The sequence below is a fragment of the Bos mutus genome, chromosome 2 (assembly GCF_027580195.1).
Source record: "Bos mutus isolate GX-2022 chromosome 2, NWIPB_WYAK_1.1, whole genome shotgun sequence".
In the NCBI taxonomy this organism is placed as follows: domain Eukaryota; kingdom Metazoa; phylum Chordata; class Mammalia; order Artiodactyla; family Bovidae; genus Bos; species Bos mutus.
This window is the reverse complement of record NC_091618.1, coordinates 5,780,353-5,807,331: the sequence shown is the minus strand read 5'-3', so window position 1 is coordinate 5,807,331 and position 26,979 is coordinate 5,780,353. Positions and strand designations below refer to the sequence as shown.

The following is a 26,979-nucleotide window of genomic DNA, read 5'->3' as shown; positions in this document are numbered from 1 at the left end:
GAAATTATGAACATCCTGTCCGCGTGTCTACCTCTCTAGTTCCCATGTTGGCTGCCAGCAACGTGACATTTTCAGCTGTTCACCACGAAAGGTTTCTGCTTATTTCACAGTTATCTGCTCAGCACTTTGCGCTTTGGGGGCAGTTGAGGTTCAAGAGATAAATGGAAAGTGGTGGGTGTTCTCAAGATCCCCAAGGGTGCAGAGAGAGAGAGGGAGAGGTGAGACGGCAGGAATGAATGCTCTCCCCAGTGCTGGAAAATGTAGGGAAGGGCTGACCTGTATGTGAAGGACTTATTAATAACAACTACAATTTCCAACACCAAATTCATTAAATCCAGGCTTTTAATTAGAACTACAATTCTGTGGGGTGAATACAATAATTTCCTCTATTTGTGAATGAGCACTGGGAGGAGGGAGCTTAGAAGAGGATAAGGATCTCACCAAGGTCACAGAGTCACAGTGACAGCACCGGGATGCGCCGAGGCTGGTCTCTGAAAGCGACACCACGCCTGCTCTCTGGGAGCGAGGGCTCAGGAAAAGCAGGCTCCACCCGACAGGCGAGCTCCTAGCCGCCCCCAGGACGCGCTCACACGTCCGCGGGTTCAAGAGCCCCTAGGAAAGCAGGCCTGTCCAGCCTGGTCCCATCTGACAGCTGCCCACAACCACAGAGAACACGGGTCTATTATCACAGTCCATTTGAAACTCACACAGCATAATTCTTTCCAAAGTACGTATTTTATTTATATAGAGTAGTGCAAGTTGAATGCGAATTAATGGTCTGTAATCCAGTTTCAACAGCATCCTGTGCTGGCTAGCTGCCCTCACCACAGGTGTTGGCCAGTGTGGCTGGCCTTTGTAAGGGACGTGATCAAACATTTCCCCGATTGGGAAGAAATCTAAATTAGCCCGGGGATAATTTTTTTTTTCTTTTTTCCAACAATGTCATCTCCAAAGCACAACGTCTTCTCCTTTCCTCCCAGGCTGAGTCAGAGGGGAGCAACTTTCCGACTTCTTTCTGGCTGTGCTGCTGAGCTTTGGGCCCAAGTCCTACCAGCCCCCATGTTTTCCATGGCCACAAGACACTCCCTTCGACCCTAGATCTCATTCTTTCATGCCCACTTTCTCCCTGACTCCTCAGAACCCTGGAACACGCTGGGCGCAGTGGAGCTGGGCAGAGGCTGCTCAAGCCCTCCTGTGATGAAAGCACCCCTGGATTTTCTCCGCTGCTGCCCAGCTATCTACCCCAACTTCACAGAGATACCACTCGTCCCCTGGAACCGTTCTGTGTAAGGCTGGCAGTTCCTCCAACCCTTGGTCCATTCGTAGATCTCAGGAATGAGAAATAAAACACCCCTCCCACCCATACTAATATATAGTTAGCCTATGGTATGGTGGCTGCAACGTCGCCTGGGATAGAGAAACTCTGGGCCCGTCCTTTCTCCTTGGTGCTAGTTATACCATGGGCAGAGAACGGGCTCCCGGTCTCCTTGTGTGCCCTTGTTTGACTGGGTCTCCTTCGCCCTCGGCCCGCGGCCCTCAGGGCTCTTCCGCAGGTGATGAAGCTGAAGAACACACCGTGGTTGGGCCGGGGCGGGGGGGGGGCGGGCAGGGAGAGTCAGACAGCTTCCTCAGAGAGGACTTGAACCCCCAGGGGAACCTGCTTTCACACCGTACATTGTGGTACTTTCTGGGCTCAGAGCTTCCCAAACATACAGCTTCTGAGACGAAAGAGACAGGCTTTATCAAATAAACAAGTACAGACCATTGTCTGTGCTTCACTCCCTTTCAGGCTCTGTTCACACACTTGCCTGGGCCCATCTTCCCAGGGTGGGCCTCGCTCCTCAGCATCTATTTGCTGTCTGCCTCACTCACCTGTGATGAGCAAATGCCTTTCCATCACGGATCCCCACTGTTCCCATGGAGTCAGACTCCAGCCTGGAATCTGCCTGCCTTCTTCCTCACCAGGTGTTTCACGAGCTCTGGGATTGGATTAGAGAAGGGGGGTGGGGGTCTCATGAATAAATCCAAGGGTTCCAAGAAAGCCCACAGACTCCTGGGTACCATGGCCAGTGCCCCAAGGTTCAGCCCCGAGACTGTCCGGGCAGCAACCCAGCAGCAAAGGCCACATGAGAGCCAGTGACGTGGACAAAGGGACCTGGGTAACAGCATCCTCCCTGGTGGCAATCCAGAGAGTCTCTTGCGCAGACAGAACTAGGAAAGTCTTCCTACAATGTAATCCATGCTTGGGGGTCTCCAGTGAGCAATGATGTAAAAATCACTGTTGATGCAGCATCTTGCAGAGGTCCGCTCGGAGTAGAAACGAGACTCCGGCTGGACCTTCCCCTCGCGCTGACCAGAACCAGCACAGGCCTGGTGCTCCCACTGGCCGGCCGTGCCGGGGCTCTGAGTGCAGCTGGTGGCAAGGCCTGCTTCCCTGCCTGCTCTCGGCACAGCGAGCTGTGGGTCCGGTGATTCTGAGGCGAAGGAGTGTCCTGCCTCCACCCGGGTCTCCGTCTGAAACCTGAGAAAAGGCTGTCTAGGTACTCGAAAAGGTTCGGAAAGTTGGGTTGAAAGTTTACAGCTTTCTTTATTCAGAGAACTTTTTTAAGAAGAAAAAAATCACTTTCCCCTACAGGTCCCCAGTCATTAATTTTTAATTTTTTTCTTTTTTTGGCTGGAAGAAGTTTTGATGATGCTGCGATTCCCAAGTACCCATGCCTTCTTATCTGCTAGGCTCGGCCTCCACGCCCTGCGGGTTGGGCAGCTCTGTAATCTCAGTGGGGTTTTATCTGGTGCCAAGAGGTTCGGTGTCATCTCGTCACTTGCTGATCAAGAGCAGTCCTGGTATGACAGCTCATGGGGCTGAGCAACCTTAAGAAGACAGAGACAGCCCTGGCAGAAGCAGTGAGGGCCTCACAGGGAGGCCAAGTCTTAAAGGTTTGAGCACCATCTTCTGGTCAGTCATTGGCCTTTGAAAACTTCATTTACTTCCTTTACTTCCTAACGGGAAGATCCCTGAATTGACAAGCTCAAGGCGGGAGGGAGCTGCTGAGCTGCCTGCAGAGAGTGGGCCGGTGGCAAGGGCCATACCGTGGCCCTTCCGGCAAAGTGTGATGGCGATAAACGGACTGACCACGACCCAAATCGACCCCCTCCCCTGCTGGTGCCTGGTGATGTGAAATGCGCTTAGAGAGAAGGGGTGGCCTTGTCTCTGGGCGGCCTGTATCGTGAGGGTGAGGGATCAGACAGGGGGTCAGCCGCACAAGCTGGCAGGGAGCCGTGCTGGGCGTGGACACGCTGCCCTCGCAGACATCAACCTTCTGGCATCAAGGAAAGGAAGATAAATGCTAGCCATTCCCTCTGAACGGCGGGAACCTATATCCATCTAATTGCACTTCATAATGGATTCCATAAACCATTAATTATCAGATTATATTTTGGGAACTGAAGACAAAAAAAAGCTCTGTGAAATTCAGACTCCAGAGGCCCGCTGGCCAGCACTCCCCGTGGCGGCCGGGGAGGGCACTGCCAGTGGGGCTACACACAGGGCAGCGGAGACCAGGGTAGCAGGAGGAGTTGGGGCCGCGGGCACCAGGGGGAGGGGCCGAGGCCTCCAGGCTGGGTGGAAGCCTGAGGCTTTGATTAAGGACAGGGGATAAGGGCACCACGGAAACACTGTGGGAACCAGCCTCCAGTGCAGAACACCATGAGGAGTTTCCGGGAGGGCAGGCGTGGTTTGCAGCCACGTGGCCTCACACTGGACACCCGCACGGCTATGGGAAGGGCCGATGGAGCCGACAGGGTGGGCCTCGGCCTGGAAACGAGGGCTTCCTGATGGGCACGCTGCTACCAGGCCTACCGCTGCCGTGCAGGGGCTGGGAGGATGCCAGACGCGAGGAAAGGGATCCTGCACGGCCTGACGGTGTGGTTCTCTTGCTTTTCAATGGCCAGAAGGCCCTGCAGCGTGTGCTGGCCCACTCCGCGGGCCACAGTCCCGCCTGGAACTGCCTCTCCGCATACTGAGGGCTGCCGGCGCATCACACCTGTCCCTCTGATCACCGGCTCTTGCCCCACTGCTCCTTCAGCCTCTGTTTCAGAAGCCACACTCCGCTTGTGGGTGGACAGGGTCACAGAGGCCGCCGCAGGAGGCCTGTGGGGAACAGGCCTGCCAGCCACAGGGGGCGGTTGTGATGGCTACTGATGACTCAGAAGCTGGTTTTATGAGAACAGCCATGCTTCTGCCCCTTCCCAAGGGAGACCACTTAGGTTGGTGTGAAGCTAAGATGCTCAATACTGTGCCAGGGAGGAGGGGCAACAGGCAAGTGTGGAGCTTTTCCTCCACTGCACACGCAGGACCCCCCTCCCCCAGCCATGAGCAGCCACTCATTTGGCCTCCCCACAGATCAGGGTCACGGTCCCGTCCAGCAAGTCCTCCACGGTCACGGCCACAAGCTCAGAGCTGGTCTGGGCTGTCTGTGAATCCGGCAACGTCACGAACACCTGTGAGCCAGCAAGCTGGGTCTCCTCCAGCGTGACCACCTGCTCCGTCGGGGCCACCGGCTCTGGGGTCTGGATCACCTGCAAGGGAAAGACCGTGAGGCAGGGCTGGGCAGTGTCCACAGCTGGCTCCCCAGAATTTACATGGTTTTCCTCTCACACTGTAATGATGGTATTTATGTTTTCACCTGAGGAGAGCAATTACATGTGCCTAATGGGAAGAGGCAAGTCTAACACACCCGTGATGCAAAAGAGAAGGCAGGCAAACAATTTAAATAACTCTGTGTGCTAAATTGCTATAATTTAGCTCAGTACGCCATCTCAGGGCGCCCGGACTCTATGATTACACACCAGTGAACGTGGGCTCAGTTTCTCACACTGGTTTTCCTGTCTCAAGGATTACACCACAGAGCTAAGTGCCATGTGAGAGATGCTACTGAATGAAGGTGGTTCATGCCGTGCTTGGACCAGGGAAACGGGGATGCTGGCCAGAAGCCTCGGCTTGCCGTAGGTGGCGTGTCTGGGCCTTGATCAGGCAGGAGGCCTCACTTGGGAGGCTGGGTGGCTACAGGAGGAAGAACAGGCGGGCAAAATGTGGCTTCTGTCAGCTCCCCCGCACAGCTCACCCGGCTGAGGCACAGGCTTCTACAGGCCACACGCACCCCTTTCAAATGTGCACCAGCTCTTAGAGATGACGCCCCCATCACCGGGAGAACCAGTCTGCTTAAGAACACCTGCTTCCTGCCTGAACCTCAACCTTCTGAGCCACGGAGCTCGGAATAGCTGACGCCGTCAATGCGGAGCGCCCACAGATGGCTCAGCCACCCTGATTCCTGAGGGGCGGCCGAGAGCGGAGAGTGTCCTCCTCTAGACAGGAGTGGAGAGACAGGGACGCCAAGCTCCGCCACGTCTCTGCTGTGAGAGGGGAGAGGCTGACTGTGACGTTCAATAAAAAATCATCTAGGACAGCAGCTTTCAAACTGCCGTTTTCTTTTAGCAACGGACTCTTTTCTGTTTCCCCCTGCAAAGGACATCTTACCAAGAATCCTAATACATATATATATTAAAAAATAAATAAAAGCAGAGCCGTTCTTGAAATGGCAGCAGAAGCAGCACCCGGAGGCCTGGCACCTGCCCTGCCCTCTGCGCTGCACAGGGGCCTGCAGGAACTTGGCCAAAGGGACTGCTCAACGGGACAGGACGGGGCGCAGCCCGGCCAGCTCAGTCCCTCTCTGGTCCATCTGCAATTTACTGTCAATCAACAGAATGGAGCTTCATTTCCTCTTCTGCCCACCCTCTCTGGAAAAGATGGGACGAGCGGTAAGAGTCCCAGAGACACACAGAGGGGCGGGAGCAAACACAGCCTTGAGACCTGAGAAGAGGTGGGGCTTCCCCCAGAAAAGCCCAGACATTCAAACATGCTCCGAGCCCAGCCCACAGGGGCTATCAAGCTTAGGGCTTTCAACCGAAGGTGATCCCAACAAAGAGCTCACCCACCTCCTCCGAGGGTTCCTGCAACCCTGACCACACCCCATGGTGGTCGCAGAGGGTGAGCGAGGGTGTGAATGGGAAGGAGAGGCCCAGGGCATTCTGCTTTTAGAATTCTTTTTCCAGCCTCTCTAGACCCAGGGGCCGTTTCACAGGTAGCCACCAGGTGGTCCAGAGAGATTTCTGCAAGATCCTCCTGGCCATGAAGTCATCACTCACGGGGCCCCTTGAGAGTCCCAGGGAGAAAGGCTAGTTGTCTGAAGGGGCTGCCTCCGGAGAAGCCTCAAGACCCCTGGGCCCGAAACCCCGCACCCAAGGCCCCACAGTCACCTGCACCATCTGCGACTGGGTTTCCGCGCCCAGCACCTTCGGGTGTTCAGACTCCAGGTGACAGTCCAGCTGGGCCTGGGAGGTGAAGAGCTCCCCGCAGAGCTCACAGGGGAAGGTGCTCTCCGACTGCTTGAAGTGCTCAGTGGTGACGTGGTGCTGAAGGGCCCCCGGGAAGCGGAAGGTGGCCGCACAGTACAGGCAGCGGAAGGGCTGCGACCCTGCGGGAGGGGGACGGAGGCATGGCTGGGGCGGGGCCAGGCAGGGGCAGGGCGTCCAGAGGCAACTCTTCAGCTTGTGTGGGGCCTGGAGCTTGAACAACTTGGGGAGCCCTCTTTAGGAAAACGAGTACAAATTTACACACACAGGACTGGGGGCAGAGCTTTGGAAAAGTCCCGCCAGAGAGAGGCCCCAAGTCCAGCTTCCTTAGCATCCGATTCAGGCTAAACCTGCGTCTGCCAAAGCCCATTATTCATCGATTCAGTGGTAACGACGCTGTTTTGTCACTTTTAACATCTCTGAAACGGGATCAATGACAGCTGCGCTGCTGCAAGCCGTGGAGGTCGGGTGTGAGTGTCAACCGGCGCCGCGAGCGCACGCCTAAGGGGCAGCATGGAGGCCCGCAGGACGCCTGTCCACTGCCTCGAAGAAAAGCCCCGAGACGGAGGCGCGTGATTCTAACTCACAGGAACCAAATGTGTGCTAAATGAGAGGTCAGGGTTGGACGGTCAGCTGCATTCCCAAAGAGGAATCAGAAGAGACTAGCTCTACTAATGCTCAGGAGACCAAAACCGCAGGCGTTACCATGCGCCCCCTGACTGGCGCCCTTGACGGCAGAGGACAACCCCGTGCGGAATAACACGCATGGCAACAATCTCACCTGAGTGCTACTCTGAGAAGCCGAGTTCTTATGTTAATCAACTTACTTAACGGCAGATGAGAGTGCATACAAATCTACGTCAAAGTGAGCTCAGAGCAGGACTCAGGATAACCAGTTTTTCTAATGGTTCATTAAAAATGGTGCCTCTTAAATAACTGGCATTTAGGTTTGATGGGACACAGCAGGAACAAGGCTAATCACAGGTGATGCTGAGATGCCTCCCTGCGCGGGGCCTGCACTAGCGTGTTCGGCTCACAGTTACCCTGTGAGGTAGGCAGTACCGTCGGCCCCGTGTTGTGGATGAGGACAACTCGGCTGTCGCTTGGCCTGGGCTGCGCAGCTGTAAGGCGAAGGGGAGGGGCACAGCCCGGGCTGCCCTGCCCTGGGGCGCCTCGCGGGCACCGACCTGAATGCTGGCACTTGACGTGGACCTGCAGCAGCGCGGGCGTGGGGAAGAGCTCCTTGCACTGGTCACACTCGTGGAACTTCACGTCTGCGTGGCGCACGAGCAGAGGCATGGCGGAGAGAGCGAAAGGAAGACGCTCGCAGTCTGGGGAGTAACGGGGCTGGGGCGAGGGCACACAGTGGCGGGCATCTGCCAACTGCTAGGAGCCCGACACGTACGCTAGGGGCTGGCCCAAAAGTTCGTTCGGTTTTTCTGCCCAATGTTGGCTGCTGGCCAACCCAAAACACCAGCAAAAAGCGCCAGAATGTCTGGATGTAAAGGGGATTACTGCAGAATCAGAGGAGGAAACACTGGTGCTTAGCAACATGCCACGTGCTCAGGAAACCCTCCCTGAGTGCGAGCTGCTGTCATTCTGGCCCCATTTACCAGCCACACAGGTGTGAATAATCGACCTTCTGAAGAGCAGGTAACGGGTTCAGAGCGAGGGGTCACTTTCCAAGGTCACACAGCAGAGTCAGGATTCCCACCCCGGCCTGCGTGCCACCCAGGGACGGTGGGACTCACGCTGCTCGAGGTTCCACAACCTCTGCCACTCAAGCCAGTGTCATGGGTAGACTGACTGACGTGGCACCCGTGGGTGTGCCGGGGCACGACGGGGACTCACCGAAGCACCCCGCGCTCCAGCACGGGGAGGAGCGATTCGGGGCTGGAGCCCAGGGCGCTAAGCCACAAGTCCCTCCCACTCGCCAGCCCCCACTCCCCGTCCGGGCACCCCAGCTCCACCTGCATGCTCCGTTTTGATGTGCTTCTTGTGTTCGAGCGTGTTGGAGAAGGTTTTGTCACAGGAGCTGCACTGGAGGGACGAGAACTTGGAAGATCGATGGTTTTGAGCAGCAAACACATCCGGGTGGTGGGTCCGATTGTGGTACCACAAGCCCGACAGTTGCTGAAAGGAATGTGGCAAGCGTCAGGTCTTAAATGTTCTGGCAAGCCAGAGAGTTCACAAAGACTCAGGAGAGACAAGCGCTCCCAGGGAAGCTTACGATCTGGAGTCCCACTCTCTTTTTTTTTTAAGGAGTCTACCTGAGCAAAAATTGATTTGAATAAGGCAGCAGCCAATCTTAGCAGACAGAAAGGAGCTCTGAGGAGTGGGGAGCCCATTTAGTCAACCAGAGTCTCACTCTTACCCATCACCGTGAAAGCTGACAGGCGAGGGAAGGCTTGTTCATGGGAACAAGGCGCCCGTGTATTTACTGAGGCCACTACAGGGCAGGGCTGGGCCCTTCAGAAACGCAGCCTCACAGTAAGCCTAGGAGGGAGGCGCTAGGCTCTCTGCAGTGCCCAAGGTCACACGATTAGCAAACAGAAACACCAGGAGTCACACCCTGGCCTGCCGACTGGAGAAACTGTCCTTCACCATCCAGCTGTCTCTCAGAGGCCCAGGGTGCAGCAGGGAAACCTGGAGAGAGGCTGCTGTGCCAGCTCCGAAAGCCAGTGTCCCTTCTTCCCGGGTGCCAGAGCGGCGCTGTGACACTCTTCCCACAGTTCCAGGGTTTCCTAGAGACTCAGCCCAGGTCTCACCCGGCTCTGCAAATCCAACGTCTCAGCACAAGGCTCAGAACAAAGCTAGCTGTCCATTTCAGTTGAGCTGAAATGAGCTGCTGGGCATTTCTCTGTACCCAAATGTTACAGACGCCAGCAAGGGCCATCCTCTGCTCTGTGGTCTCAGAGAGCTTTTCATAGATGTGGTTTCTTTTTAGATCCATATGGGGTTTCACTTAATTACACAGCGAACTCTAAGGTAAAAAAACAAAAACAGAGACAGAGCTCTTCCCTAGGAGTTAAGGAAAAAAAAAGAAACCCACAAAACACCAGTAATTCCGCTAAACAAGATAATTCCAGCTATTGTCATCCTCACATCCCTTGACACACGGATCAATAGGTTCCAAAGAATGTTGAGTATCCAGGGGAAAAGCAGCATTCAGTTCAGGACAAGGCTGAACTCTAAGAGAAGGAGGGCAAGGAGTCTTGGCTCCAATTAAGCTCCCCGCAACCCCACTCTGACCAGTCACGGCAGAGGAGCGAATAAGCCATGAGCTGCATGCTTCGTGAGAACCAGCCGCCCGGTCATATCCTGGAGACGAGGAATGTCCCACAAGCCGCCAGCCCCGGGGGGCCGAGGGAGACCAGAGGGAGGGCGGAGGTGGGGGGGCGGGCTGGGCAGGCTCCCGCAGGGGCCAGGCTCACCTGGTAGGCCTTGTTGCAGATCCCGCAGCTGAAGGGCTTCCCCCCGACGTGGGTCACCATGTGTCGCTCCAGCATGGACGGGGCGCTGAAGATCTTGCCGCACGTCGGGCAGGGGTGGTACTCCTTGGAGTGCACCTCGTGGATGTGCTTGCGGTGGTCCTGCAGGGTGGGGAAGCTCATCCTGCACTTCTTGCAGTCGTATGGGTCTTCGATGTCTGGTGGGCGGGGGAGACACCACAGGCAACAGTCAGTGAGAAGCGGCTGGCTGTGTGCAGTTCCAGAGGCAAGACTGCTCAGAGGTCACGCAGGGCCACGGATCCAAGGGCCGGGAGTCACTGCATCTACCACCCAACCACCTTCCACCTTTGTCCTGGGTCGGTGGTGAGGCTCTTCTGAGGCTTCTGGATTAAGCACCATTTAAAGACTGAGCATTTAAGGACTGATGCTGAAGCTGAAGCTCCAATACTCTGGCCACCTGATGCAAAGAACTGACTCATCTGAAAAGACCCTGATGCTGGGAAAGATTGAAGGCAGGAGGAGAAGGGGATGACAGAGGATGAGATGGTTGGATGGCATCACTGCCCAATGCACATGAGTTTGAGCAAACTCCGGGAGTTGTGATGGACAGGGAGGCCTGGCGTGCTGCAGTCCACGGGGTCACAAAGAGTTGGACACAACTGAGCGACTGAACTGAACGGAGCATTAAGCAGTTTAACCTCGATTCCTCACTTCGAATCTTACAAGTCAAACTTCGTTTTACTATTTTCCAGAAAGCATGGCTCTTCCCTTCCCTGGATGGTGGTGGGCGTTGTGAAGTTTTCTAATTCTCTACAGAGACTACCTGCAGGTCACTCCTGAAGCATCTCTCTACAGAGACTACCTGCACATCACTCCTGAAGCATCTCTCTACAGAGACTACCCGCACATCACTCCTGAAGCATCTCTCTACAGAGACTACCTGCACGTCACTCCTGAAGCATCACTACTTCCTTTGCGGTCAGTAGGATGACTCAAGAGGAGGAATGCGTCCTTGATCCCCACTTTAGATTCAACGACAGAAACATTTTCCTGAGCCGTGTCTGCTAAGTGCCAAATGACGGGTGAGTTTTAAGTGCCCTCCATGCCCTCATTCACTCAACCCTTCCAGTAACCCTATGTGCAGATGCTATGACCAGTCCTACTTTACCGATTAGGAAAATCGAGCTTTAGAGAATGGCATGAGTAGGATGCCTCGGAGCTGGGTAACAAGGCCACCCTCTGCACTGCGTGCTTAACTGGACAAGGCAACTCCTCGGGGGAACCTCAAGAATGAGAACTGGCACTGACGAAGGCTACATTTGCCAGCCCTGTGGCAGGAGACTTCAGTCCATTCTCTGAACAGAAAGTAAGATATTTTAATAATAAAATCCTTTGCCCACAAGAAAGGCCCAGCCCACAAGCCAATCTCCTGTGTGCTCTGCTGATTCAGATTAGCTTGGGAATTCCGACATGCAGCAGCACTCGGGATCGTTAACTAGTTTCCCTGCGGATATGAGCTCGTGAGATCTCAGATTCACACTGTCTTCTAAGACACCTGACGGAATTCTCCAGAAGCAGCGAGGAGACCATGAAACAGGCAAGAACAGTCGACGAGAGAGGGGCCTGGATGCTGGACCGGCTGCAGGTGATGCGCGCCAAGTCATGGCAGAGTGTTCAGGGTCTACTCTATTCTGGAAATCAATGAAGTCTGCCCCTCTCCTGACCCCACGTAACGCTACTGGGACACTGTGACTGGAGCAGAATGCCACTGAGAGAGGCTGAGAGGACTTCCAAGTTGTGGCACTGGCTCCAAGCCAGATCTCACCCATCTGCAAGTCTACGGCAACTAGATCTGCTGGGCAACCTTGTAAACTCCTTGCGGGGAACGGGGGGTCGGGGTGGGAGGCACTTTACGTTTTCCTGCACTGCCCAGTGTCCAGCCACATGCTGGGTACATGCAGGCTCTGGCCAAGTGCCTTGCTGGCCAGCTGACAACAGGCCTGAATGTGTTGACAGAAAGCACATGTTTGTGAGATACTGTATTTGCCAACAGCTAGAAACTGGTGAGTGGGCAACACAGGCAGGGAGGGAAAAGGGAAGAAGGGAGTGCAAGGTGCAGGGCGTGAGAAAGGAGACGGGCTCTGACGGTCTGACAGATGGCGCCGGAGACGGCTGCTCGTCACCAACGCGACCTGGCGTTCACTGCACTCCTGTGCGTCAGGCGTGGGGCGTCACGCTCTGGGTGTGAGATCGCTGCTGCTCTCACAGCAGCCCAGTGTGGCGTTCACTGCGCTTCCTGTGCGTCAGGCGTGGGGCGTCACGCTCTGGGTGTGAGATCGCTGCTGCTCTCACAGCAGCCCAGTGTGGTGTTCACTGCACTTCCTAAAGCGCCAGGCGTGGGCGTCACGCTCTGCATGTGAGATCGCTTCTGCTCTCACAGCAGCCCAGTGTGGCGCTCACTGCGCTTCTGTGCGTCAGGCGTGGGGCGTCACGCTCTGGGTGTGAGATCGCTGCTGCTCTCACAGCAGCCCAGTGTGGTGTTCACTGCACTTCCTGTGCGTCAGGCGTGGGGCGTCACGCTCTGCATGTGAGATCGCTTCTGCTCTCACAGCAGCCCAGTGTGGCGCTCACTGCGCTTCTGTGCATCAGGCGTGGGGCGTCACGCTCTGGGTGTGAGATCGCTGCTGCTCTCACAGCAGCCCAGTGTGGCAGCATGACCACTTCCTCCAGCTTACAGACGGGGCGGAGCTTAGCGAGATAAGGAAATCTGTTTAAGGCCTCGAGGAAGTAAATGGCAGAGTAGTCAAGATTCAAACCCAGGCCCGTGTGATTTCAGACCTGGGCTCTTAAGCCCCTGCCGGACTGTGCTGATCACGCGCCTGCTACAACTAGAGCAGCTGGAGACGGGGTGACCGAGGATGTCTCCTTGATGGTCTCTTGACAATGAGTGCGTGCGTGCTCAGTTGCTTCAGTTACGTCCGACTCTTGGTGACCCCATGGGCTGTAGCCCACCAGGCTCCTCTGTCCATGGGATTCTCCAGGCAAGAATACTGGAGTGGGTTGCCCTGCCCGTCTGCAGGGGATCTTCCCAACCTGGGTACTGAACCTGCATCTCCTGTGTCTCCTGCATTGCAGGCGGATTCTTTATCCACTGAGCACAGGGGAAGAAACCCTTTCTTGATGATGGGGGATCATAAAATCTCCTCTCCCTCCCTGCCGCGTGTGTAGAACGGATGTGTGTCTCTACCTGTAGCAGTTCTAGTCAAAGGGGACAAAGACGGGGCAGACCCCACTAACTGAGTGAAGAGGATGCTGGCAGCAGGCTTTTAAGGAGCAGGGCGAGGGGCCACACATTACACATTAATTCACAGTGTCTGGGCTGCTCCTGGGGGAAAGGCAGGTTATGAACAGGAGGAGAGTGGGGAGAGGCGGGGTGGGAGGAGAAGAAAGCAGCTCAGTGGACAAATGGGAAATATTCTGAGGCCCTGTGAGCCTGTCTGTCACAGAGGCTCTTTCCTTCAAACATAATTGGCCTCTGTCAGCCAAGCAGAGCCAGGTGGGCTAAACCAGAAGACAAGGAAATAGCCCAGACGGGGAAATGAGGCATCACACAGAGACACGTTAAAATGGGATTCTTCTGGAAATAGCAAACAGGGACTCCAGCTTTTTGCAGGAGGACAGGGGAGGGGAAGGCGCTGAGCAGGGGCCCAGGAGGGTGGAGAGACAGGCGCTGTGAGGACTGCTGCGTGCCTTCCCAGGGCCTGACGTCCACAGCCTCAGTACATACTGTGAAAGGTGTGCAGGTGGATGGAAAGGCCGTTGGCCTGCCGGAAGCCCTTGCCACAGTCTCTGCAGACATACGGCTTGTCGCCGGTGTGGGTCCTCACGTGGCGGGACAGCTCGATGGACTGGGCAAACACAGCATCGCAGTACTGACAGGCGTACATCTTCCCTGGAGATACACGGGAGTCTATCAGAGCCAGCAGTACACGCGTAGGGCATTCATAAAAACACGCTCACGTTCTAAGGCACACGGCAGGGAAAGAGAACCTGGGAGGTGACAGGGAAACACCAGGAATGTGCAAGGCACTGGGTGCGAGGTCTGGGCCATCCGATCAGATGGCACCTCACCAACGCAGCTGACCGCAGAGAGGGCAGCAGTGTGGTCCCCCTGCCCTGAGGGGAAGGACAGAGTTCTCCCCACACAACTAGCCGTCTGTTAATCGGGCCACTGCAAGTGTGGAAGAGCTTATTCCATTCCCAGGAAACGGATATATTCTTGAGCCCAGGAACACCTGAGTCTGGAGCCCTTAGCAAACACGTAGGGGAGAAACGCACATAGAAATGACAGACGTGGCTTCAGAGAAGAATCAAAGTTTTCTGCCAGCAACTTGCTCTAAAGATTCTCCTGCCTTCTCTATTTTCTCACTCATGGGATGAAAATACAATGACCAGACTAGACTGCCAAAGAGTATTAGAAAACACTGGTAAAGAGCGTGTCAGGAAACCTGGTACTTGTTTAAAAAAAAAAAAAAAAAGCTAGAAAACAACTGTACCTCCAATCTCCCTCAGGGGCCAACAGCAAAGGGGGAAAACCTGTAAGGTTACGGTCCAGATCCCCCAGATCGTAGGGTCGACCTTAACTAGGGGGTCAACCTCATTTTCATTTTTTGTATGTTTACCCTTTGGAATAAAATTTTGTTAGGAAAGAAAAGGGTTTCTAGAACCAAGAACTGAAATTATTGAGAAGCCCAGGACTCAGCCTTTGGCCTTCTTCTCCACCTCCACCTTCTGGATGATTTCATCTCAGAGCCTTGCATTCCATCTGTACACTCACAGCTCCCACATTTAGAGCATCAGGTCCAGACTTACAGTCACTGCCTACCAGTCTCCTTCTCCACTTGGAAGTCTAAGAGGTTATCTCAAATTATCATGTACCAAGACAGAGCTCCAGATTCTCTACCACACACACACACACACACTCTCTCTTTCTCCCTCCAGTTTCCCCCATTTCCTTAAAGGGCAGCATCACTTGCCTGGTTGCTCCTGTCCAAACCCCTAAGCCATCCTTAATGCCTCTCATTCCCTCACATCCCACATCTAATCCATTCTCCATCCTGTCCCTTCCACTTTCAACAATACAGCCCCCAACTTGAACGTTTTTTTACACCTCTCCCAACACAGCTCTCATCAAAAAGCCCATCGCCTCCACAATGGACTAACCCTCTCTTTAAAGCCCAGCACCTCCACAATGGATTAACTGTCTCTTTGTTTACACTATACGCCTGCCTTGTTAAGCCTTATTGTCCAGAGTGGTCAGAGTTAACCTGAAAAACTGTGCGTCAGATCCTATCCCTCCTTGTGGTGGACAGAACAAAGGTCCCAAAGAGGTCCACACCCTCGCCCCTAAGGCTGGTGCATGTCACCTTACATGGCAAAAGGGACTTGGTAGATGCGACTAAGGATCTTGAGATGACGGCACCCTGGGTTACCCCAGTAGGCCCAGCTGGAATCTCAAAGGTCCTTCGAAGAGGCAGGGAGGACAGGCAAGGCGGGGCACGATGACGAGGCAGAGACTGCAGCTACGGAACCCCCTCCGGCAGCTGCGAGAAAGGCCCGTTTTGGAATTTTAACCTTCAAAATGGTAAAAGATAATACACTGATGCTGTTTCAAGCCACTGTTTCTGGAAATTTTTTACAGCAGCAATAGAAACGAACACTCCTCACATTAAAAGTCAAGTCCTCACCTTGGCTCCTAAGATCTTGTAAGAGCCGGCCTTTGGTGACCTCTCTGAGCTTATTTCTCAACACTGGACCCTTGTGGACTGTGCTTCAGCCCCTTCTAGTTCTCTCGGGCCCCTCTTTCACACCCATGTGGGATGTGGGGGGTGTGGTCCGCATCGCGATGTTCTTCTCCCAGATCTTCCACTGGGTCCATCTTCACTGCGTTCAGGTTTCTACTCAGATCTCATCTGCCCTCACTGTTGACACAAGCACACAGGCCCGACCCCCACCTACTGCTTGCTTGGCTTTATTTTCCCTCACTGAAATGGCTACTATCTGACTTTATATTAGGCATTGATATACGGTCAGTTTTACCCACTGGAAGGTAAGTTCCACGAGGGTGTGTATAGTTGCACTATCTCTAGTACCTGGAATGATGCTCAAGAAACTCATTCACTCTGTAAATGTTTATTGAGGGCCTCCTCGCTGAGCACTATTCTAAGTTCCACAGATACAGCGGAAGGAGGGGAAAAAAAGACTGAGCGCTCTACCCTCGTGCAGCTTGCATTCTAACAGGGGGAAAATCAACTATAAACAAAATAAATTAAGACGGGAGATGACAGACTGACCCTATGGTAAGCTCGATGGAGAAGACCAGCGCAGGGGGGCTGGAGTGCTGAGACTTCACACAGGGAGGGCAGGAGAGGCCTCATGGGAAAGGTGAGGCATGCGCGAGGACTTGCAGGTGGGGACGAAGTGAAGCCTGGAGGCGTCTGAAGGGAAGGCCTTCCAAGCAGAGGAACAGCCAGAGCACAGGTCAGCAGGAGGTGCCCCGCTGGTCAGAGGCCTCGCAGGGAGACTGCAACAGGTGGAACAGGGCGAGCCAGGGCGAGCAGTGAGGGATAAGGCCGGAGGGGCATCAGGGGGCTTGATCAGGAGACTAGCAGGCTACCTTCAGAGTTCACACTAACTGAGGTGATATACCTTTGTGGGGCTTTGAGCAGAGAAGTGACCTGCTACGGTTTAGCCTTCAGAGGCTCACTTGGGCCTGCGCGTTGAGCACAGAGTAAGCTGCCCAGAGAAAGGGGGCGAGAGGCGGAGACCAGTTAGGACGCGACAACAGTGATCCAGGGGAGATGATGGCGGCATCTGTGCTCATGTGTATCTGCTCCAAAAGATGCGCAGCCTCCTCTGGGAAGCCTTTCCTGACCACACACCTCCTCCCCTCCCACTGGACTAGAAGCCCTTACACCCGCCTTCCGTGTGTCCCTGTAATGGTTTTATTCCACCTCACACCACTGAGGTCTCTGTCGCTAGAGACACTCGAGACCATCAGCTCCGTGCTCACAGGGATTCCAGGTAAGACACTTAGCACCCGCCACTGCCTGATCCACAGCGTGTGCTCAACCACAGTTTTCTTATGCTTGACCTCCACCTCGAAGCCCATGGGATTCCTGGCTTTATGTAAATTCTGTAACCGTAAGTCACCATATTATGTCAGCTGGCCACTCTTTAGACTCTCACCATAAGCATCTTACATGTCTGTGCACAAAGGTCTTCCCATCGTCTGTGGGCCTGGAGATTCTGTCTGCTTTTGATCTACCTGAGACTTTTTATCATGCCTAATTTCCAGTGGGTTTCTAGGCAGCTCACACTTAATGCTTGCAGGAAGAATGAAGATGTCCTCCACGCCTTACCTTCTGAGTGCTTCTTCTTGGTGTGGTAGGCCAGGGCAGAGGCCTGGGTGAAGGTCATCAGGCAGTGCTTGCACATGAACGGCCGGTCCCCCGTGTGAAGGCGAAGGTGGTTCTTCAGGGTGGAATTGGCCGCAAACTTTGCCCCACACTCTTCACAGGAGAATGGCTTCTCATCAAAATGCTCCGTCAGTTTGTGGTACTGCATGCCTAGGGAAGCCGTGCCAGGGACCGGAGATACGAGTGATCAGAGCTATGAATCCAGCAGGAAGACACACCTGAGCACTGCCAGGCCAGGCCTCGAGAGAGAGCACGGCATGAACTCACTTTTCTGTTTCATTAGGTCTCAGGCAAGGGAAAACAATCTACTTCTGCTGGTTTCTAGGACGCTTGTTTACTCTCCAGAAACCAGCGATACTTGGAAACCAGAGTACCAGGTGAGAAAGAGCTGGCTATCGTTATGAATAACAACAGCCACAGTTTACTGAGCACTAACTCTGCTGAAGGCACTGCACCAGATGTCTCAGCTACACTGTCTCAAATCTTCATGAAAGCGAAATGTCGCTCAGTCACGTCTGACTCTTTGCGACCCCATGGGACTGTACAGTCCATGGGATTCTCCAGGCCAGAATACTGGAGTTGGGAGCCTTTCCCTTTTCCAGGGGATCTTCCCAATGCAGGGAATAAACCCAGGTCTCCCGCATTGCAGGCAGATTCTTTACCAGCTGAGCCACCAGGGAAGCCCTAAATCGTCATAACGTCCAAAACAGTGGGTGTTCATCAGGGTACCTATTTGACAGAGGGGGAAATGAAAGCTCAGGATGCCGATTCCCAAGCTCCTGCTCTTCTCAAAACAGTCCCCTGCCTCTGCTTTATTTTCTAAGCACTTACATAGTCCTTCCCGTATCCTGGAGGCAAGGCCTGGAATCCAAACTACAGCACAGTAAGTGCCTTACGTATGAATCTTCGGGTTGCGAACTTTCAAAGATGCGAACGTGCCCCTGTATGCCAGCTGCTGAACTGGACCACTGTATTTTTCAAGGTACTGTACTGTAAGATTTAAAAGGTTTTCTGTGTTTGTTTTTTATGTACTGTTTGTGTGAAAAGTATTATAAACCCATTATAACACAGTACTACACAGCTGATCCTGTTAGCGGGGCACCTAGGCTAACTGTGCTGGACTCAATGCACGCGCTCTCAGAACAGGAGTCGTTCGTATGTAGGGGACTCACTGTGTTTGAATTATCATCCTCCGTGACCACGCCTTCCTGAACATACCTGAGGCATGAGCAAATTCCCGTCCGCAGAGGTCACACGTCACTGGGAGCCTCTTCTTCTTCTTCTTGGGGACGCTGGGCTCTCCACCCGCGCCGTGGGCCTCCAGCTGATGCTTCTCCAGCTCCTTCTTGGAGTCCTTGGTCTCGTTACACTCCGTACACTGCACCTGCCTGCTCCTGGCCACCCGGCAGCGCTTCGTGTGCACCTTGAGGCGGCAGTAGAAGTGGAAGCTCTTGTCGCAGGCCTTACAGACGAAGCTCTTCTTGGCAGAGTCTGGGGAGGCGGACGCGTCTTTCTCCTGTTGTTCGGGCAAGGCAGCCGTCTCGCCTTGACTGTCCTGGTTTCCAGGCTGGCAGTCTTCTCCAGATGGCTTTTCACCTGCTTTGTCCTTGCCTTCAGAGTAAAATTTACCACTCACTGTCCACCTTTCCTTCTCTCCCTTTTCCTGAGTAAGGAAACCTGTGCAGGAGAGAGAGATCGCATATTCTCCTGGCTTCTACTTTGCTTTCTAACTTTCCTTCTTTGGGGGAGACTGGAAACTACTTAGGACCCTCATCAAACTCTAATGAAATATCATCGTCATCTCTTCTCTCTGACAAACACAAATCACATCTGTGGTCTATGATATCTCTAAGTATTCGCGAGCACACAAAATAAATAAGGTAGTGATGGATGAACTCTTCTATGAACTGCTGCCTCTTCTCTCCAACAAGGAGACAAGCTGGGGCCTAACAGGACCCCACCAGCCGTTTCTTACCAGCGCACGCTAACTCCCGCATGACGGGCTGCAGGCCTGGGGAGGATCTGTGGATGCTGCACAGAAGCTGACATATTTCAGTGGCTGAGATGGATTTTTCCGCAGCTCTGCTCAGCAGTGCTCCCAGGGAAGCTTCGGGGCTGGCTGTCTCAGAGGAGCTGCTCAGAATCTAAATGAATACCACGAGACCAAGGTTTGTGGTTAACATCAGCAGATTTTTTCTATGGTTTTCAACTTAGAAAACAAATCTAATTTCAGAGAGGCATTGCCCCATCTATAATAAATAACACGTTTCTCGCTATACATATAGCGGAGGGCCCCCCCTTTTCTCCAAGCGCAGGGAAATTCACAAAATTTAAACAAGGAGACACATGTGAAGACCACTGTGCAAATACAAAGGTGCAAGCAAGGAATCGTTGAGGATTTTCTACGAGAAATCTTCTCAGAAAGCAGGAGTCTCATAAAGAACTTTTCTAGATCTCAGTATCAAATGCTTGGGGAGAGCTATAGGACATGGCTGCTGGCATTTCTGTCTCGAAGACTGAGATAATTTTTCATTGTATATAACGGTCTCAGTGTCGGGAAGCAATTCTGCATGATCAGTGCAGGCTTCACATTTTTAGATACTTAGATGTACCCTTTTAAACATCATTTTCTTTCATAAAGAAACTCAGCTTTTTAAAGAAGGTTCAAATAGGGGCTTTAAAGAGGCCAAGAATATTATTCAAAGCCACCCTCTCAGAATGTTAGAGCTATCAGCAGAAAGAATCGGTATGCTGAGAAATAAAACTAAACCATCCGCAGATGGCCAAATGGAATTTTCATTTTGGGGGATATTTTATTTCTGCTCTTTTCAAGTCTATCTAAATAAACCTGATGTCCCTGGAGGCAGGCATGAGACCAATTAGTGAGGCTAAAACTGATCAACGGCAGAAGCCCCATCTCTGAAGTGCGAGGCATGCTGGAGAGTCTAGCAGATGCATCTCTCCTCTGAAGCCCCACAGAAACGTGTGCCATCTTCTGCCCATCTGAAAGCCAGACCAAGGTGGGGCTGTCACCTGTGTAGAGGGTTAGAAATCGCCCTTCTACACACCACAGCCACGCCCATCTGGAGCAAAAAGCACCACAGGTGAATCTGTAGCTAAATTTCATGTTCCTTTATGATGCTTTCGCACTCGAGATGCACATGATCCTGGGATGAACATCCGTGAATTCCCCCCGCCATCCCCACCTGGTTTTTCTGGGACGCTGGCCACATTGCGAGAAGCCTTACAGAAAATGAGTTGGCACTATTTGCTACCCCATATGGGCAAAAGCTTTGTTCTTTCTATGTTTATTTTGGCTCTTTCTAGAAGCCAGAATAGAGCGTGTGATAAGACCAATTTTACTTTTCTTCCTCTGAAAAAAGTTGCTTCTTAGAACGTGTGACAGGAGAGTATCATGGTTCCCTCTGAGTTTTCCTAGGTTCAGACGAACAGACTCTGCATCTGAGTCACTTGAACCCGCGTTCCAATCCTGGCTGCTTCTCTGACCGGCTGGCACATCCTCGATCTGCCACTGGGGCCTCGGAGCCCCAGGTCCCTTATCTGTAAGATGTGGGTGACAGCACCCGCCACGCAGAGTGGGGAGGATTAAAAGAGCGAAAGCGTGCCAGATGCCGTTTGGCCCCGGGGTCGCCCACAGCAGTCGCTGAACCGGAGCTGGCTCCTCCCCTAGGAGACTCCCCTGGAAGCTGCGTTGTCATCCCCAGCGCACCTCCTTCGCAGTCTCCACCAGCCGCTCCTCCTCTGAGGCCAGGCACTTGAGCTGAGCCGTTTGCTGGATGGCCTCTAGGATCGACCGGTGATGCCTCAGGATGGTCTCGAAGGCAGCACTTTCTGGGGTCATCACTGAACAGAGAAGGATTGAAAACTCACGAGCAGAACTCTGAGCTCCATTTTTCCCTTTCACCTTTTCTCAACTCAATTCTTCAGCATGAGAATCTATTTTATCTGGCTCCCACCTTGGCAGGGGCCGGGGGGAATGCCAAACAGCACTGGAGAAATGATATTATTAATAGAACTGTAGAATAACTGCCCATATTTTACTTTAAAAGGTTTACAAACTCCCATTTCCTTGAACAAAACTGCCAGTCCTTACTTCTATGGGTTGGGATGTGGAAGACTGAAAGAGAGCTCTATTTTCTGGCAAGACTGACAATAACCTCTGGAGGGGCAAAGCGAGCACAGGGTCCCTGGCACCCTACCTGCCCGGAAGAAAGCGTTAGCGCCGGGCTCCCTTCGTATCTCCTCCATGAGCAGACTCAATGGGCAGGGCTTCGTCTCCTGAGCCACCAGAAGCAGTTGCCAGATGGCCGCTGCAGACACCGTGTGCTTCTCTAGAACTGCTGACATCAGAGCATGGACACCACGAGAACCAGCAGCACGTCTCACGAGCTTCTCCATGACCTTCAGGACGCAGCACACACACACACGTAAGGCACTTTCTAGCTGGCGGTCCAGCTACAGAACTGCGAGTCTGGGCGTTGAGTCACAGTGAACATATTTCTGGGGAGTTTTTAAACATCCTTCACCTCCTTCAACCTGAGAGATGTTGATGCATGAGAAGGGTTTCCATTCCTTCTTTGGAAAGCCCTTCCTCACATCATTGCAGACATTACAACTACCCTACTTGTCACTCTGCCTTAGCAATGGAATCGCCTTCTATTTCTCCTTCTCTGCTGACTTCCTAGCCTATCATTTCTCAACATGGCTGTGGTGCTTATATAGAATATATATTAAACAAAAAAAAATATATATGTTCATCTTTTCCCTTCTGTCTCATTATGCCCACCCTTCCTCCTTCTCTCTTACCTCTTTTTCTCCAGGGACTATACTCTTCACGTGTGGGATCATTCTTAGTAACACCTGGTTGTCTGTGAAAATCTCAGAGAGGTTCTCATGATACCGTCTCAATAGTTCAATCCCATAATCATCAGGGTTTGCTTGGGCTGTAAGGATATTAGCAAAACAACAATGTTTGATGCGACAAAGCCTCCTTAAGGGCTTCTTCCAGGTGACGTGAGGGGAGTTACAAATGCGGGTGGAGGAGCAGATCGGTGTGGGAGCCTGGCCTCCTTTGGAGCACAACTGCAGCTCCTGGCATGGGGCCTCACACACATGTGCTCACGTCTCCTCTGGGCTACACTTAATCACTCACTGCTGCAGGGCCACGAAACCCACCAGTACTTTGAAAGTTAGCGCCCAGTGGGAGAAGCTAGTGATTGCTCAACAGGGGGGTAATTAGAAGGCTGCACTTGTAAGAGATTCAGATGTACAGATTCAAGGGATATTATCCATCAAGCCCGAGGTAAAGCATCCACGTGGTGATCCCAAGTACAGGCAGGCACGAGTCGCGAGTGCAGTAGCGAAGCTGACCCATCCTTCTGTTTAGATGCCCTCGGAGCCAATCTGTTAGCGGCTCTCTTTCAAGAGGTCATATTTATTTGAAAGCAAAGAAAAATCAAAACTATCAGGCATTCCCTTTAGTTCTGCAGATATTTAAAAATTTAGTCTCCTCTCTGGCCCAGTAACTCCACTTCTGGGAATCTAGCCTTAAGAAATGATCTGAAGGCAAAAAAAAAAAAAAAAAAAAATCTGTGCACACAGATTTCTGCCACTGCGTATACCTATGGCTGGCCCGTGTTGACGTATGGCAAAACCAGGAAAACACTGGGAAGCAATTACCCTCCAATTAAAGAAAGATACTTGCCACTAAGAAGCTTGAGATGACGATGATGAAGAAGATAACTAACATTTACTGAGTGCCTATCCTGTGTATAGTGAAGCCTATGGTTTTTCCAGTAGCCATGTACGGGTGTGAGAACTGGACCATAAAGAAGGTGGAGCGCTGATGAACTGACGTGTTCAAACTGTGGTGTTGGAGAAGACTCTTGAGAGTCCTTTGGAAAGCAAGGAGATCCAATCAGTCAACCTTAAAGGAAATCAACCCTGAATACTCTTTGGAAGGACTGATGCTGAAGCTGAAGCTCCAATACTTTGGCCACCTGATAGCAAACAGCTAACTCATTGGAAAAGACCCTGACGCTGGCAGAAGGAGAAGAGGGCAACAGAGGATGAGATGGTTGGATGGCATCACCAACTCGATGGACATGAACTTGGGCAAACTCCGGGACATGGTGAGGGACAGGGAAGCCTGGCAAGCTGCAGTCCACGGGGTTGCAAAGAGTCTGACACGACTTGGCGACTAGACAAGGACAAAATCACGTGCTGAGCTCTGTGCTCAGTGTTTACATCCTATCGCATAGTGGCCGTGAAAACGAAGGAGCAGGTACCATTCTTACCCCTGTCTCATGGAGGAAAGAATGAGGTTCAGAAGGGTTACGTCACTTACTCAGGGTCACACAGCTACCAAAGAAGGCAGGATGCAAACCCTGGGAATCTTGATAGACTTCACTGATAGGTTACACGTGCCCCCGGATACGGGCACAAGTAAAACAGCCTATGTATCCTGATGGTGGAAACTATACAGCCTTAAAAAAACAAATCCAGAACTCTAGGGAGTGTTCTGAAATCTGGAGAATGTTTAGGTTACACTGTTAAGTGGGGGAAATGATAAAATGTAGTAGAGTATCTCAACACTGTAAAACTAATGTGACAGAATGTGCTAACACTGACATAACCAAGTGGGATTTGAGGTTCTTTCCTTCTTTATTTTTTGAACAGTTCAGGTTTGTAGAAGGATATGTTATTTCTATCAGCTAGTAAAAATGTTGTCTCACTTCCCAAATACCTTTTTCTGAAACCCACCTCAGTTTCAAATGCTCTGGGATGGGGTGGGTGGGTTGGGGGGGGGGGCGGGAGTGGGATTGGCTAGAGCTGGGTTGTTTTTCTAAGGGATGGGATGTGGACCCATTAACCCAAACTGGCTGGACATGAGGGGTGGTCCACTCTGGGCACTGCTGGAAGCAGACGGCACTCCAGTGGGCGTGAGGGCGTCAGGAAGTGAGTTCCTGCTGCTCATGTTTGTGAGCCCATCTGCTCCACAGGCGTTCAGCCCCAGGGAAGCTGTACTTTCGTAAACCCTGAACCAGGGGCACATCACAGGGGAGTTTAATGGAGGAGAAATTCTCGGATTTCCAATCCTAACTCCAGAAACGCTGAGAATCACTGATGGGAGACAGCAAGTTTCTCTTTCACAATGGCCTTTCCTAACACTGTCTTATCTCCCCAGTGAGAAGCCAAATGGGGAGTTTTTAGTTATCACTTTCTGTAACAGTGATCCCAGTCCAGAGAGTCAATAATTAACTTATACCTGTGGTGCTTGGCAAAGCGGCTAATTTCTGCAAATTCTCCAGCAGAAGGCCCAAGTCTGGGAACGTCATCTTCACAGCCTGCAGCAGTTTTACCAGACTCTCAGCACTCAGGGTCTTCTCTTCAGACATCCTGTGCAACAACTTTTCTATCGTCTCCTTGGGCGTGCTGCCCTCACAGCAATTCAGAATCACCTGCAGTGGCGAGCAATCAACCCGACACCAGTTACTGGCAATTCTGAGAGTATCTGACACACCACTGGAAAGCCCAGCAAGACTGCATTACCAGCTGCCCCGTCTCCAAGTCTTCTCTGCTCATCTCTAGAGCTAGCTGTCACAGTATCTTCCTTATTCTGTTTCAATAAAATCCAAAGCATTCTCCAAACAAACAGTTCTATGAAAATCTTTCTCTTTCAACTTCAGGTCTGTGCATATTCTTTACCTCACTGCATTTTGCGAAAATATTCTTACGCTAGGCCTATGTGACAGAGCGAGCAGTTTACATCAAAGCTTTAGATTGAGTCTGTTCAGACACTAAGATTGAGAAATCGACCAGCAATTAATAAATACGGTTACAGTGTTTTCCCATTTTATCCAAAAAGTGGCCAGAAGTTGCAAGTTCAGGGCAATGCTATTATTTTCCTTCCTTTATTGATACAGCAATTTGAATATCCAGATACTCCGTTTGTCTGTGGTCTCCAAAACAACCAGATTCAAAGTGCACTTTCGGATTATTTTCCCTGTGCGTTCCTCATTACCCCTCTCCTCCCCAGTGGCCACAGATACCAGTTCCAGCTATCAGCCCACAGTTCTACCCACTGGTTCTTCCCTGGCATGCTAGAGGGTTCTCTGAGTCAACAGGGCACAGGACTCCAAAGGTTGAAAAGTCAAATCCCTGACAGTTAGTTACTTTATAGCTATTTTCCTATTACAGTAGAACTGATTCTTCATGGGCTGCAACTCACTCTATATAACTTGGTTCTTGTGGATAACTCTGGGGATTATTTCAGTACATGTAGTCTATAGGTTCACAGTAACTGAATCCTGAGGCTTCCCTTGGGAAAAAGCCAGCTCTCAGGGGAAAGAGTTAGGCAGATCAGTCATTGTTGCATGTCAGAGGATGCCACTCTCAAATTACTTCCATTTAAAAAATAATAAAATCAGGTATAAAACCAAATTGGTTTTATATATGTAAAAGGAGTATTATATCTATTAAAGGCATGTATATATTAATAAAGTTGTCATATTTCTTGTCCATACAGAACACAGTCATTCTCTTTCCTTAAAGTATGTATATTTCCTTAAAATATGCATGTCTCATACATATCAGATTTCTATCAACTAAATGAGACATAATTTAAAATAAGGGCTTATACCTAAAAGCTATTCTGATTTCCACGTTACCTCTCAGATCCTAAGCGATAACCTGATCCAAAATGAAGCAGGTGGATACTGTTAAGAGTGAGAAGGAACTGCTAAGCCAGACAGGCCTAGTTTGAAACCAAGTTCTAAAATGTATGGCCTCTGTGACCTTGGGCAAGTTATTTAAGTCTTTAAACCTTAATCTCCTCATCTGCAAAGGAAAATAACAATACCAACTCTTGCACAGTTGTTATGCGGATTCTCTAAAATGAAGTTCCCATTTGTAGAGCTAAGCCTAACTCCTAGGACAAGTGATTGCTAGTAAATGACACTGGTTACCAATATTAATAGGAGCCAAGATGCACAGGGGTTAAGACTTGTGCTTTGTTCACTTATTCATTAAAAGATCTTTTTTTTAAAAATGTGGACCATTTTTAAAGTCTTTATTGAATTTGCTACAATCTTGTTTCTGTTTTATGCTTTGGTTTCTTGGCCACGGGGCATGTAGGATCTTAGCTCCCCAAGCAGGTATCAAACCAGCACCCCTTCACTGGAAGGTGAAATGCTAACCCCTGGACCACCAGGGAAGTCCCAGATGTGCTGTGTTCAGAAGTCTGGGTTCCAGTGCTGGCCCAGGCAACCGTGCCTTTGGGTGCACTGCTCACTCTTCTAAAGCTTCTGTTTCTCCATCTTTAAATTAGGGTAATAGAGGAAATGGCAACCCACTCCAGTTCTCTCGCCTGGAAAATCCTACGGGTGGAGGAGCCTGGTAGGCTATAGTCCATGGGGTCGCAAAGAGTCGGACACAACTGAGCAACTTCACTTTCACTTTTTTCTCCCCATAAAGTTACTACAAGGGTAGAATTTAGTAAGGCTTAAAAGGTCCTCAGCACACTGCTTGGCACACAGAAAGCAATAAATAAGTGGCAGCTATAGTAATTACTATTTCTGTATCTGTTTCCAATCCTGAAGTAAAGAAATGCCTATTTA

At 51.7% G+C, this 26,979-nt stretch overlaps 1 protein-coding gene across 9 annotated transcripts in view; it reads right to left on the bottom strand.

Moving 5' to 3' along the window:
• Positions 1-2,567: 2,567 nt before the first annotated feature.
• The window catches only part of ZBTB40 (zinc finger and BTB domain containing 40), a 78,292-nt gene continuing 53,880 nt past the window's right edge, over positions 2,568-26,979 (bottom strand). For 7 of the 9 annotated variants that reach the window (XM_070382810.1, XM_070382823.1, XM_070382815.1 and 4 more), the window contains 13 exons: positions 24,630-24,822; positions 22,169-22,305; positions 21,562-21,763; positions 21,072-21,205; positions 19,317-19,485; positions 18,560-19,018; positions 17,285-17,491; positions 13,651-13,815; positions 9,846-10,060; positions 8,382-8,544; positions 7,599-7,685; positions 6,316-6,533; positions 2,568-4,578 (listed from right to left, as the gene is read on the bottom strand). In XM_070382810.1, the coding sequence (XP_070238911.1) occupies positions 4,384-4,578; positions 6,316-6,533; positions 7,599-7,685; positions 8,382-8,544; positions 9,846-10,060; positions 13,651-13,815; positions 17,285-17,491; positions 18,560-19,018; positions 19,317-19,485; positions 21,072-21,205; positions 21,562-21,763; positions 22,169-22,305; positions 24,630-24,822 (2,544 nt within the window). In that variant the 3' untranslated portion in view covers positions 2,568-4,383. Of the gene's footprint in view, positions 4,579-6,315; positions 6,534-7,598; positions 7,686-8,381; positions 8,545-8,785; positions 9,395-9,845; positions 10,061-13,650; positions 13,816-17,284; positions 17,492-18,559; positions 19,019-19,316; positions 19,486-21,071; positions 21,206-21,561; positions 21,764-22,168; positions 22,306-24,629; positions 24,823-26,979 lie in introns of those variants that run through there. The other 2 variants (XM_070382829.1, XR_011466851.1) reach the window with 2 other exon arrangements.